This window comes from Ambystoma mexicanum, chromosome 1p (assembly GCF_040938575.1).
Source record: "Ambystoma mexicanum isolate Mex_15411 chromosome 1p, UKY_AmexF1_1, whole genome shotgun sequence".
Classification (NCBI taxonomy): domain Eukaryota; kingdom Metazoa; phylum Chordata; class Amphibia; order Caudata; family Ambystomatidae; genus Ambystoma; species Ambystoma mexicanum.
The window spans coordinates 1,201,795,632-1,201,810,199 of record NC_090921.1 but is presented as its reverse complement, the minus strand read 5'-3'; the positions used below and the strand labels follow the sequence as shown (position 1 = coordinate 1,201,810,199).

Sequence of the window (14,568 nt, the reverse complement as noted above, 5' to 3'; positions counted from 1 at the left end):
AAACTTGATGTAGCAATGCTCCAGCGCAGGTGCCAAGGTACAAGCTGGTCAGTCGAATGGAGAGCCAGGGACACTTCCAAGAAGGCTCATTTGAAGGGCAACACGTAGTCATCGAGAGTGATTGGTACCACTACTCCAAGGGGTGAAAACACTTTTGCAGGTCTTCATATATTGAGCACAAAGCAGGGCTCTACGTGACACCAGCACGCTCAGGGTGCCAAACCTTCTCTGCGTGGTAACGGACAGTCCTTGGATCTGCTTTACTTCTCTGGATACTTGGCTCTGTGTATAGGTCGATTCGGACCTAAGGGTGATCTGGGGGTCTGCACCAGGCCCCCTCCTCATATCTCAAAGTCCAGTGAGTGCTCGCAACTAGCCGGCCCATTGAGGAGATCTTCCCCACTCATGCACACCAGCAGAGGTGCAATTGGGGATCACTGCGGATCTCATGCCCTTTGCACACCAAACACCCTGGCACCAGTAGTGTGGATTGGAACCAGACAGTCCCCGCCCACTTCCTGGGTACCTACACAAGTGACATACATAAGCCCATGAAAAGCACCAGCTTTTGCCGGTCAATGCATGCCCAAATAAGGACTCCCTGGGTCACCAAGATCAGGATGAAGGCCAACTGACAAAATGGCCAAAGGAGAAGATAAAAAACCTTGTGGCATGACCACGACGGACACTAGACACAGTCATGAGACAAACACGGTAAGTGCGGTATGACTCTGTAAAAAAAAAAAAAAAATTAAAACACATGAAAAAGCTTCTGCTGCCACCAGTCTACTCCTAGGCACATTGTCCAGTTACCAAAAAATCCTTAAGGGATATGTAGGGCCAAATACGCAAGGACCCCAGTGCGCGTTACAGTAATATACTTTGCGCACTGAAATACTGTTGCCAAAAATGACAACAAAGTCATAATACTAAGAGAAACAAAGTTTCTCAGTACTGACTGTCTGAAGAACCTGTCAGTTTCTCCATAACGATGAGTGAAAGCCCAGTGGAGTGTAGCTGAAGGCTGGGCTCCATTTGCAGAAAGTCAGGACAGGTGTCTGAAACAAAATGTTTAGGGTGTCCACAAATATAGAGGTAAAATAGCAGTAAGTGAAATGTCACCTAACATCTAGGATCATACAAAAGAAACCCCATTTCACTGCATTGGAAGATGCATTGTGCAATTTTACAAAGTTACCCAAACAGGCAACAAAGTGAAAAGACTAACAGAAGCATAGTTTCCCCGAACTGACAGCCAGAAGAACTAGCCAGTTTCCCCATAAGACATGAACAAAAGCCCAGTGGAGTGAAGCTGAAGGCTTCACCTCACTGTAAAACGTCAAGACAGAGTGAAAAATAAAAGCAAAATGTTTGGAGCCCCATAGAATATGGAGGGAAAGTTGCTAAAAGAGAAACCTTCCTAACACCTCCTGCCACTATTATAAGGCAATACATCCAATGAGATAATACGGATATCAAACAACATAGTCAAGCAAAGTGAAACACAGCAGTTGCCAGTGAGTGCATTTTTGTTGGACATCCTTTAGGCACTCTAATCATGATCATGAGATGGAAACAAACTAGTCATCGATCTCCGGGATGTTCTACCCTATAAAACGACACACATTGTGAATTGATTTTTCAGCTTGTCAGATTTCAAATGTGGACAGTGAAAAGTCAAAAGGATATTTTAGACAGCACTGAGGGTTTTAACCATTTGCTCTCTTTGAACTGCTTTACTGGAATGCAAACCAACATACTACTACCACCAAGTTCTTACACCACTGTAGATTTGGCTTCCAAAGCTACCCCTAGAAACAAAAAGCTCTTCCAATAACCAGTGCTCCTGCTTTTCAACGCGAGACTCATAACGCCCTCACCACAACCTTACAATATTAATCTTGATCACACTACTTTGAATTTCACACTTGAGACACCTCTTACTCTACTCGGGTTATTGTATTATTCTTGTGCACCTATGTACCGGTCCTGAAACCTATATACAATATTTTGGCTGCAAATGCTCAAACAAAGTAAAAACAATGAACATTGCTTCTGACTTTTTAGAGATACTGGTACTCTAGGACATGTTCAAATGTACTCACTTCTGTGACCTTTTAGGAGGGAAAGCATTGTTCCATTCTCTAAAAAAGGTTCTTCTTTTTCTCATTCTCAGAAGGGTGAACCCTTTATGCTGGCAGTGGACGTTGGTTGTGGCACAGGACAGAGCACTCGTGTGCTGGCACCCCACTTTCAGAAGGTTGTTGGAGTGGATATCAGTGAAGCTCAGATCGGAGAAGCCAAAGAGATTTCAGGTCCCCCGAACATTTCTTATTTGTAAGTCATCGGAGACAAATGAAGTGTGCAAGTAGATGTGTTTATATCATGGGGGATAGATTGGATTTAAGGCTCGCTGCCGGACAGCACAAGTATTTGAAGAAAGTTATATCTCTTAGGCAAGCAATTTGTCCATACGGTTTTTCCTGTGCAAATCAATTTCGTTGACCGTGTAAATACTAGGTTAGAAGTTACACCTTTGTGGTGGTGAATGAGACTGATCTAGATGTTCGATCTAAACATATTTTTGGTGAGATGGGGATGTATTGTTAACCATAGTCATTAAATAGAACTGAGAAACGTACATACATTCCGGAGACTTCCAGTAATAGGGCAGTTTTGTCTCATAAAAATTAAGTTGGTTAGTGTGTTAAAGACTGTGGGCCTCATTACACGGTAGGCGGTAAGGGTTTACCAGTACCGGTAAGGGCACCGGTACCGGTAAACCCTTACCGCCTTACTACGAGGTCCCTTTGCGGGTTGGTACTTTAACGCCTGCTTTTTAGCAGGCTTTAAAAACCAACCCGCAAAGGGACCAGGGTGCTAATTAGGGTACCGCAATTTGCGGTACCGTAATTAGCACCTTCCCCATTCCCAATATGCCCTATGGGGCAAAAATGTAAATGGGAAAGGGCAATGGGGGAAGGGGGAATTACCGCCCCGCCAACCTTGGAATAGGGCGGTAATTCCCCTTTCCACCAAGGTGGTGCCGGTATTTTACCGGCATGGACCAAGGTGCTAATAGCACCTTGGTCCACCGCCTTCCCTGTAATGAGGCCCTATGTTTCCTATCATGCCAGAAAGACGTTTGTTGGTGATAATGACTGCATTCCCCTTTTTGGTATAGCATGTTCATGATCTCCAAATGTCTTCCCTACAGTGTCTGCTTTGCAGAGAATCTGCCTTTTAACGATGCCTCAGTCGATCTGATATTGGCTTCAGCTGCAGTGCACTGGTTTAACATTGAGAAGTTTATGAAAGAAGTGAACCGAGTTCTCAAGCCTACTGGTTGTGTTGCTCTAATGTCCTACACTACACATATAGAATTCAATACCATGGACTGTGCAGACAAGTTATCCGCCATCTTCAATGAGGTGAGAACACACATAAAAGGACATAATTATAGTTTGGCCCTACACTATGGCTTTGTGTCCATAGCATTACTGTATGTGTACAAGGTACATAGTTTCCAGGGTGTCTCCGATGTAAAGGATTGTCTAGATAATGGCTATTGAGGGCATTTAGTTATTGGGATTGGGCAGGACATTTTTTTTAATAATGTATTGTTTGTAAGTGTATTCGTTTTTTGAAAAGAGAAATGTCCTTTTTATTAAATGCTTTTCATTGCTTTACATGTAAAACTTTTATTTTATAAATTGTGATTCATATATATGAAAAATTATATATTTTTAAGTTGTAATTACAACAAAATTGCAGAATTTGGATATGTTTATGACGGTCTACCAGTAAATCCTCAGACATCTTGGAGTGCCAGAATAGCATAGCCTTCTTTTACCCACTGTCAAGGCATACAAGAGGCAATTGGCGTTGGTGCCAAGTTTCAGCAACTTTAAGAACATAGCTCTACTTCCACGGACATGTGTCACATGGCCACATTGATTATGTGTCAGATTGGAAAAGGGTTAGGGTAAGAGATGCTTGGAAATATGACTGATATGTTTTGATGAAAACCTTTCATCCCATAGTATCACTTATAAGGATCTGGTGACCTGTGATCTGTTGCAGTGGTTGAAAAAGTACTCAATGGGAAAGAGGGGTTTGCATTACGCATCCGATCTTGGTGGCTGGGGTGATGGCGATGTTGATTCAGTGTTGCAATTTAGCATGTATCAAGTGTAGTTAATGAGAATGGAGCAAGCATTACTATTAGTGTTTCTTTATGTTTAAGTTGATACATTTTAGATTCACAGGTGCATAGCTACATGTTGACAAATCTGCCGATGTAATATGTAAACAATGTAGTCACATTGTGTGCCAAGCAACGCATAAAGCCGGGATATGAGGATCGTCATATGCACATGTAAGATAGGAGTTTTGCAGATGGAGAAACCAGTGTGAGAGGACGAAGTAGTCTTGAACATACATGCACAGATATACATACACAGGGTCTTTAGGGAAATGTGTTTGGGGCAGTTGGGGAACATTGGGTACATGGCAAATACATGAATCTGTATGACACAAGCCCCCACATAGCTAGGGGTTGTTTAGGCTTTAGAAACCAGGGTGGCGAAATCAACTTTGTGCAACTTGTAAGGCTGGTCAAGCAAGGTTGAAGGCTGGGGGAAGGCAGCTAACTGCATTCAGGCATCTGTGATAACATCAAATGGTCATTTGCGCCAGGCAAGGCATTTACAACCTTGTACTATTGTGGAGACGAGATGTAATTGTTTTAAGTACATGGGAGCCTGTTATTCATTTTCCAGGGAAGTCAGTCCACCCAATAGGGTCTGTTCAGGCCAGGTAATAGAGCCATGCAAGGGGCGCTCAAGGGCAGGGTGAACATATGGTTGATGGGTTTCCAATCAGGTTCTCAGGAATGACCAGGATGTGGCCAGAGGCCATGCATTCTGAAATGGTAGTCGTATAGAAAAGCGTGAAATGAGGAAGCCAGTTAGTCTGGGCGGGTAACATGCTTAATATTAGTTCAAAGGGAACTTGTTTGTTTCTCTCCCTCCTCGTATTGTTGAAGTATTCTTGGTAAAGTCATGTGTTTCACACTTGGGGTAAGAGGTCCCCCACCAGATGGAACTTGTAGAAAATTAGAACTCTTGTGCAACTATGTGATGATGTCACAACCTACTATGGAAAGATCCTGAGAAGGATATGGTGGTTAAATAAATATATCAAATGAGGGCGTGGGAACATGCATGTAATGTGAGATCCTTGTTTGGTTCAAGGAGACTCGGGTTAGTTTTACTCTATGGTGTCATCCAGCAGTTTGTACAATAAACTTGTTTTACAGACAAACATGCAGTCACTTGTTAAGAGGTGGGTCTGTTTTGGGTTATGGAGATCGGAGGTCCACCAACACAGATCTGGTGACGTGTGATACACACTTCAATAATATGGACACAGTGACAGAATTCACTTACAAATGGTTTAATGACAGTGTGTAGAGAATAAATAAAGCAAACACATACATGTTTGATACTCCTTAAAGTTCATTATTGAGGGCTTAGAGCACATTGATACATATTAAAATAACATGCCCAACAAAGGTAAATCCTGACTTCATGTTGCTCCATTTAGGGACACCTCTCATGCGCCACATAAATATCTGCAGACAATGAGCTACTGCTTGTGTTTGCACAACTCAGAATGGCATTTATTGAACCAGTGCAATGTCCAAAGGGCAGGTCCATCAGGCTTTGGTGGGCCCATTTGTTTGTGCAGTGTGGGCTATTTTGATGAGTGAATAAAAAATGCTGGTTGTAGTTCTGACCAATGTTATTGACCTACTGTGCATTAAGTTACACTATTTGTTACATATGTTCTACAAATGTGTTACAATTATTACTCATACAGTTTATAGCAAAAAATAATACAAATAGTTGTGCAGATTTGGATGACACCGTTATTAGTGTCTTGGCATATTATATGTTCCAACATTACTCTGTCCCTGCACCAGGAACAGTGTATGAAAACCAATGAATATGGAGAATTTCCATGTGATTTGGTTTTGAGGGGAAACTTTCTAAAGTCAGTCCCATCAACATGGCTAATCTTTACTAAGAATTTGGGATTTTTACATTTTAAGATGTGTTTGATAGTCAGCACAAACCCACTTTTCATGGGTATACACATTGCTAATTGTCCCCAAAATTGATAGCTCTTGTGTCAATGCTTAAAGCAAAATGTAATGCAACGCATATCACCACAGCAGACACCTGCCAACAAGAGACTTCACCTTGGTGATGTCTATACTGGAATAAATTAGCCCAGTGGTAGCAGACCTTGTTACAAATGACCCTGGCTCCTTCGTAGGCAGTGTTCCAAGCATCAATATTCACAGCTTCCATAACATCAATCCAGCTGTGTGTGAAATAAGAAACAGAAACAATGCAGGCATTTTACTCGTAGTAGAGTGATTTTCCGTCTTTTCCTCTCTCCATTACACTCCACCACCAGGTGGGTAAAGTGACTCACAGACTGTTGGGATTTTAGAACCCCCAATCCATCTTTATTGTTTCTTGAAGGTGGATAATTGGCTTTCATTAAGGTTATCTAGATACCATACTTCTTTCATGGAAGAATCTGCACTTACCCATGGTGTTTTGGGGGCCAGGAATCAGACTAATGTGTAACTTAGTAAAGCTCATTTTTGTCCATGGAGTTGTCGGGCTTAAATCCCTCTATGCTATTTGCAGACTATGATACATTCTCTGCAAGCATTTGGGGTTTAACAACCCACTACCTTACTCTCCCTTGATTTGAGGAATGCCTTCTTCTTAGCTCTTCCCCTTTTTACCTGTCTTGTCTTCTCCTCTCCTCCCTCGAATTGCTCTCACCTCCTCCAGTACACAATCATTCACTATGCTTTGCACATGTTTTCCTCCACCCCCAACTTTCCTCTCATGTTCTCCTCCTTTCTCACCTTTGTTGCTCTCCTTACTTCTTTTAAGCTTTCTCCCTTGCCCTGCCTGTATACTCCTTCTTTCCATCATCTTCCTTTTCCTCTATTCCTCATTATTTTTGTGTTTGCATGAACAGATTTTATTTATAATGCATGTGTGAGGAGAGAACGCTTTTACGTCGTGTTATTTGTGGAAGGATTTTGATTATTTTATTATGTATACAAGTGGATTTAAGGAAGACATCTAGAGCTGCTTAAAACTGTCAAGTTTCTTTTAATGTAAATTGGTGTATGATAGTTACATGTATGAAATGTACTAGCATAAGGCCAAACAAAGTAATTTCCTTACTTTATTGCTCGTTTCTCTTCCTCCTTGTAACTCCTATTAGCCTCCTTCACCTCCACTAACCGTCTTGTCTTATTTTCCTTTGCACCTTCTGCTTACTGCTTCTCTCTCCCTCTTTCACCTCTGCTAATTCCTTCACTCTAAGTTGCTCTCTTCCACGTCTTATTGCTCTTCTCAATACCCTACAACTCCTCTAAATTCCTCTGATTATCCACCAACTCCACTTTGTATCTCTCAGCCTTCTAAAGCTCCTTTAATGCCCTTTCTTCACCACCTTCTTTTCACCTCTTTTCTTTTTGCTGCAATACTACACACTATTCTACTCCTCATGCCTCCAACTCTTGACTCCTGCACCTCTTGGATTCATCTGTTATGATTTTCATTGTACCTTACATGCCAGAGCCTAACATCCACCCCAGCGGTGATTGGAATGCCCACCTGGTGTGGGTCTGTGGTCTGTTTTGTGGCAGGGAATAGTGCTGTACATAAAGCAAGGCTCTGGAGAAAGTTGGGTCTTTTTGATTTAGTGCAAGGTACACTACTACCCCAGAGCATCTGACAGGCTTACTATTGGACAGCAACATTGTTGCGGGCCCACCTTCCGGGTGAATTTATGTATCTCTGCTTATTATGCTTGTCGGTATAATGAACATTAGATGCTATCAATATCTTCCCTGCACAGTTTTATCATTAAACCAACAAGTGTAAGTGGGTCTCATCATGAGTTGGGCGGTATGCTGGAAGTAAATCCGCCAGGATACCGGCCAAAGCCATTAGCGTTACCGCAACTTGGTCCGGCTTGATCACAAGTTGCGGTATATTGTAATATTACCGCTAATTGTGGTGTGGTAATTGCACCAAGAATTGGTGGCAAGTCGGCACATTCACCCCAGCTCAGAGATAGAGGTGACTGCTCCGACTCTCCCCCAATCTCGGGATTGGGCCCCTGATGAGGCACAGTGTCTTTTATATTCATAAATAGAAACACATTAATGATTCTGTTAGTCGCTTCATTAGCATTTATGTATATGTATTATTTTGTAGAGATAATGGCCCTGATTCATTGATTATTTGCTCCAAAAAAACTGGATTTGTGCGCCATTCTGCCTGCAAATCCCTGTTTAAGAAATGGGGATTTGCGGGCAGAATGGCACACAGATCCATTTTTTTTTGTCGCAAATAATCCATGAATCGGGGCCAATATACGCGACCATTAAAAATCGATGAGTAAAGCAATATACAGTTCCAAATATTTGCAGTAAATTAGTGCAGTACATGTGCATCATCCAATTCTTCTAAAACTACATACTATCAATTACAGGTGTGTATGTAGTGATTGTTATGCAATATTATCTTGCATTTGTATTGTGCCTCTTACAATAGTTTATGGCATCAAACGAGTTTTGCCTGTCAGAGAGACAAAGAAGGAGTATGATAGAACATTCAGTAGTGGTATGGAGGAGCACAGTTGCATAGATAGTTGGGATGAGGGCGACGGGTGGATAAGATGATCACGAAGACATGAGAAGAAGAAGGTGGAGGAGCTTTATGTACAATTAGACTGAATGTATCATAGGACGCAATGGTATTCAACAGGGGCAGCACCGAAAGGGGAGATAGCTAGAGAAGAGGTGCTCGCTGTGCCAGGGGGTATGTCTAGAGTGTACTCACTGCATGTTGAGCTGGTGCATGTTGAAGCCATGCCCAGGAAAACATAGGTGGCAAAGTCCTTATATTTACTTCCCCAGTCCCCCAACACAATTTGGGAAGAGTCGTATGTCAGAAATCTGAATTTTCCAAGTTTGCAAAAGCTCACTGACAAGCAAGCAAAAAACCTCACATTTGTTTCCTTATTTATGCCATGGGTACTAATACCCTGGATTTGTGCTTGTGTGCAAAGTGCTTAATGACACAAAGCCTGTCTATGGCTTAGCCATGGTCAGACTTTTCAGCCTTCCACAGTGTCATGGTGAGCCATGCCCAAGAAAACACAGTGTGAAAAGCCTATTTACATACTCCTCTAAAACACAAATGCCCATGTTACACAGATGGGAAAGCTAGCCGGAAATGTGGGCACATTTAACCAAGGGTGCTATTTCAACTGCCGATTCCTTGGGAGCAGAATCCCTTCCCCGCCCTTCCTGGAAGATCCTGTGTCCTTCTAGGGCCGATCAGGTAATCGTTATATTAGTGTGTGAGGCAGGGATCCTCTTTGGCTGAGGGAGCACACTTCTGGGAGGTAATTTACATAATCTAGCCTTTCTACTATAGCCTGCAGTTACTGTGCTCTGTTAATAGAGGGTATCATGTGAATATTAAATTATTAAAACAGGGTTTTATGTTCTACTTAACAGATTAAATTTCCAAGGCTACCCTTCTAGTTTTTGTTTGTTTGTTTTTTAGCATTGTGAGGGGATTGCCACCTGCTGTCTTGATGATGGTTTAGAGGCTCTTGAAAGTTAGACATTTAAAGTAGAACATTTTAATGAAACCTCAACATAATGAAACATGACCTAACCAGCTAGTATGAAAGGAAGCCAACATTATATTCTACGACCTCTCCTGAAAAGAGTGAATGGGTGCATGCAGTTAGTAGCATTCAGGTATATTCTAGTTAAAGCACATTTAGCTTTTGGAAAAGAACACATTGATCCCAGCAGAACAAGACATTACACAACATGTTTTTTTTTATAGTTTAAGACATGACATGTTGTAGCATAACATGGCACAGTGTCACATGCCAAAACTAACAGAGCACAACAGGGCAGAGTATATATATATATATCTCAGTGCAGGCACACAAGCAACACATGCCATTGCTTGGCATGCCAAACAAATAATATTGCAACCCAGCAGAAACAGCACTGCAAAGGTAGTGAATCTCACACACACACAGAAAATCCACACATACACACACACATTCCCCCTTCAGCTCCAGCCTCGCCGTTTCTGGGTTTGAAGTTTTCCAGTCTTCTGCTTCTCTTGGGGTTCACTGATTTCAAGACTTAAATGGCTGACCTTTTGTAGACCAAGACGGTGGATCTTCAAAGGCAAGAGACTCCACCCATCAAACCCTTCCTTCACCATGCCCAGGGGCTAATTGATTTTCCCTTTATGTAAGAAATGTTATCTGTGTTGTCCACTGGAACAAACATTTGGGTACTTTTTGGTCCGAGAAGAGTGATGGTTCATGCTTTGAAACAACTGGTGGCTTCCATAAATGGTGGTTCTTTTTTAATTGTATTTATTTATTTAACCGGACACAACCCTAGGCTTGTCCTGCTGGATAAAGTGTTCAGAGATGAAAAACATGTAATTGGCTCCTCATTGGTCAGACGTTTCAGCCTTCCACAGTGTCCTGGGGAACCTGAGCATGCTGAAGCTCAACCAAGGAAATGCAGGCTGCAGAGCCCTTCTACATACTTCCCTAGGGCCCCCAACAACAGTTTGTGTGGGGCGAGGGGTTGTTTCCCATTCTGCCAATTTTGTAACAGCTCCCCAAACAGTGAGCAAAATGTCTTTAATGTATTTGTGGGGTTTCTTCAGTAATGTCATGGTTAGCAGAACATGTGTTTACCAAGTCCTTAGGGGCCCAGTAAAAGTTAGAATTGTACTCACAATTGTTATGCTATGGATTGCCAAGCCAGGGGACAGGTGAGGATATGCAGAGCATCCTCTGGATAAAATATTCAGTGGTTAGAATCTCTGTCAAAAAGTCCATAGTGTGAGACCCAAAGTTAATTTATGGAAAACAAGGGGGGGTCTGGGAATCTCTCTACCAGCACAAACACAGCCCAATGACCTGTTCTTGTGTGAATAACCTCTGGGAGAGACTCTACCAAGTCTTTAGCTCACTGCCCCTTTCACAGAGAAGACATTTCCCTGCATGTCAGTCTTTGTCCTGCCCAGGGGCAGGTCATCAGTTCTAAATTTGTGGTCCAATAATTGTTGAACCACCTCATTTGGGCATTGCCTGTCCTGTCACAGAAAGTCAAGAACCTGGGGTATAGTTTGACCACCTGTTAGCACACTCTAAAACAATTTCTGGACTATGCTTTTTCTCATAAAATGTATTTGCTCAGTACTTTCATTTCTAGTCGATTAGAAAAATACAATTCAGTTTTTTGTGAATTTCCCAAAACAGTATTGCATAGGCTACACCTTGTTCAAAATGCTGCAGCCAGTTTAATTTTCTGCTTGGGCCGCATAGCTCATATCTCCCCGACATTGCTGATTTTCCATTGATTAGCAGTAGAAAGATGTGTCCAGTTTAAAGCATTGTGTTTTGTGCACAAGTCGTACCATAACCAGCCTCCTCTATTTCTAAGTAATTGTGTTGTGCATTATAAACTCCTGATAATATTATAAGACACTGCTGGTTCACATGGCTCTTAGTATAGATTAAATGAAAAAAACTTTGTTAAAGGGACGTTATGGTTATGTTGCGCTATTAAAAACCAATGAAATTCAGTGAAACAAACTTTGTTACAGGGATGTTATGGTTCCAAGTAAAACCGAAAACCGCCTGCAATTCGCCAGTTATGGTAAGCTAAGCAACCATAACTCGCACCACCACCGTGCACTGCTAAAACTAACACCCAGGACATCAAAGATGACATCACAAATATGCATTGCAACCTTTTTTGGAATTATAGCAATCCATTGTGCAGTAGGTGTTGTCCATTTGTGTTTTCGAAACATAAAAACACACCACAAAAAGGCTCTTTTCAGAGCCACGACTTCCTCCCATAGACAAATGCAATGGTTGTGACAGGGCAGCACTGCACAGATTTTGGGACTGTCCGTGGACTTCTAAAAATGCACAGAGCCCTGCACATTTCATTGACACTTCTCTTTTTGTACTGTGAAAGACGGCTCTGAAAAGAGCCTTTTTATGTTTTGGGTTTTTGTTGTTTTATATTTTTTTTTGATTTTTTAATCATGACACACAAGGAAATGTAGGGAAAGGAGGGTGAAGGAAGGGACACCAACCACAGGGATAAGAAAGGGCAGGTGGAGAGAAAAAGATGTAGGTGGGCCTTATTCAGGTAGGTAGCAGTTCTTCTCATGCTCCTTGATCACAGTCTCAAAAGCACTTAGAAGGTTCTCCCCCCTGCAGAGTACTGCGTCAGAGTACATGCACAATACTGTGAACTTCGAAAGGTAAGGATCAAAAGCATCATGTATGCCCTGCGAGGCAGATGGAGGGATGCGCTGCCCCACAGGAGTGTCTCTCGTGGTGGCAGGAGCGGAAATGGAGGATGCTGTAGGGGAACTCAACCTACTACGTTTATCGCAAGGTACAACCTTACGAATAGCCCCACCCTGGAACAATTTTAGGTTTCGCTTCGTTTCCCACGGCACCTTTTGTGCATGTGCTTTTGGTACTCCATCAACAGTGTTACATAACCTCCACAACCAGGATTCACGGTGAGAACTAGGAGTTATCATGATGCCTACCCCCGGGGACCCAGACCAAGTCCAGCAACCCCGGAAGCAGGTATCAAGTTATCCTAAGCAAGCCCAACAACCCCTGCTAGGGGCTATTTGGGTCCAGTCCTGATGCCCATGGCGCCAGGCTCATATGGAGAGTCAGTCCTGGTGCCATAGGCGCCAGGCTCATAGATTAAAACTTACCTGATGCAGACCATGCTGAAAACTTAGCTGATGCAGATCATGCTGCAAGAGCTCCAAGACAAAAGAGGCTTGAAAGGGACTACTTTACTTAGGGACTATTTTTTTACTCAGGCGGGGCTGGGGAGGAATACTTACGTGGGACTTTGGTAGCTATTTAAACCATGTCAGAAGAGCAGCACACGCTTCACGTTATTCTGCATCCAGCAGCCTAACGCTCACCATGCCTGCAAGTCTGCATCCAGCCTTCTGCCACGCCCGCCTCGAGTTTGGAGCTCCTAGCAAAAGGGAGAAAGAAGGAGAAAAGGTTAGAACAAGAGCAATACATTTGATTCTTACCTGAATTCCCGATCCATCGCGCCTTCGAGCTGGAAGAAAGAAGTTATTTTATGCGCGTCGCCTCGCCTGCTTCAGCGCCGCGCTGAACTCACCGGCCTTCGCAGCATCTTCACATTCCACTGCATCCTCCTGCTTGTTCCCGCCGCACTCCGGCACCTAAGGAGAAGGCAAGAACAGCAAGGTGAGCCAATGGAATACACAGAGGAATATTAGTTACCCCCCATACACTTACCTGATTTTACCACCGGGAGTACTATTCCTCTTCACGGGTCGGCGCAACTTCCACTGCATCTTCGCCGAACCCCGGCCCCTAAGGGGAAACAAAAGGACAGCAAGGTGAAACAAAGGGACTAACAAGGGGAACCCTCCTCACCACAATAGACTTACCTGATTTTACCACCAGAGGTATTATTCCCCGAGACTTCATACTTTCTCTCAGCGCCTGAATAAGGGAGAAAGCAACATGTTACATATTGACATTATTTTATCGAACTGTGTTGGAAAATACAAATCCTTACCAGAATACTACCGGTTGCCACAAGGAACTCTTCATTAGGGTCAAGCTGCAACCTGCAAGGAATCGGACAAGAGTGAAAGTCAGGCATTTGAACTCTTATGGACTTTATACTTACGGCGTCTTGCCAGGAATCTCTGAGTCAATATTGTTCTGGAACTCACCAATTCCTTCGAGCCAGTGAAGCAACTGGTTATCAACACGCCCCTGCGCTCAATGCAGGATGGAGAGCTCATCTTTTCAAACCATCAGGTGAGACTATAAGAGGGGACATCAAAGGTGATTTGTGGGGGGAACAGCAGGGGTGGGGGGATTTACGCTCAACTCCACGGGTGGTTAATTCCCTTTCTCCATTTGCAAAAGAATATTCATACGGGCCAAGCAAACGAAGCTAGGTGGGCCAGTCCAGTCCGTCATCTCGGCCCTACGCGTCACATTGGTGGAGACTGCAGCTGTCCAGTTCCGATCGACTCCTCTGTGGGAGCCAGGTGAGCGTAACAGAATGCGAAGCCTGTCCACAAATTCCCACCCGGGCATTATGGATACCTCAGAGACTGACCAATTGGCCCAATTACTAGGGGAACTGAGGGCTGAAGTGCATTCCACCTGTCAAGAAACCAATGCTCTTAGGAGAGAACTGATTTTGTCAAAGTAGCGAACTGATGACCTTGCTAGGCAACTATTGCAAAGCCAGGCTGGACAAGCACCCCTACCTGGTTCCGGGGGAAATCCAGCTCCTGTGTTATCAAGTAACCCTGTGCAAATAAACCTACCAGGAAATATTCCATTAGCTCCACCCGAACG

The 14,568-nt window shown here is 43.2% G+C and overlaps 1 protein-coding gene across 1 annotated transcript in view; it reads left to right on the top strand.

Annotated features, from left to right (window-relative positions):
- The first annotated feature begins 639 nt into the window (after nt 1-639).
- The window catches only part of LOC138535189 (uncharacterized), a 31,146-nt gene continuing 17,217 nt past the window's right edge, over nt 640-14,568 (top strand). The window contains exons 1-3 of the mRNA XM_069641279.1: nt 640-714; nt 2,177-2,337; nt 3,218-3,431. Of these exons, the coding sequence (XP_069497380.1) occupies nt 640-714; nt 2,177-2,337; nt 3,218-3,431 (450 nt within the window). The remainder of the gene's footprint in view (nt 715-2,176; nt 2,338-3,217; nt 3,432-14,568) is intronic.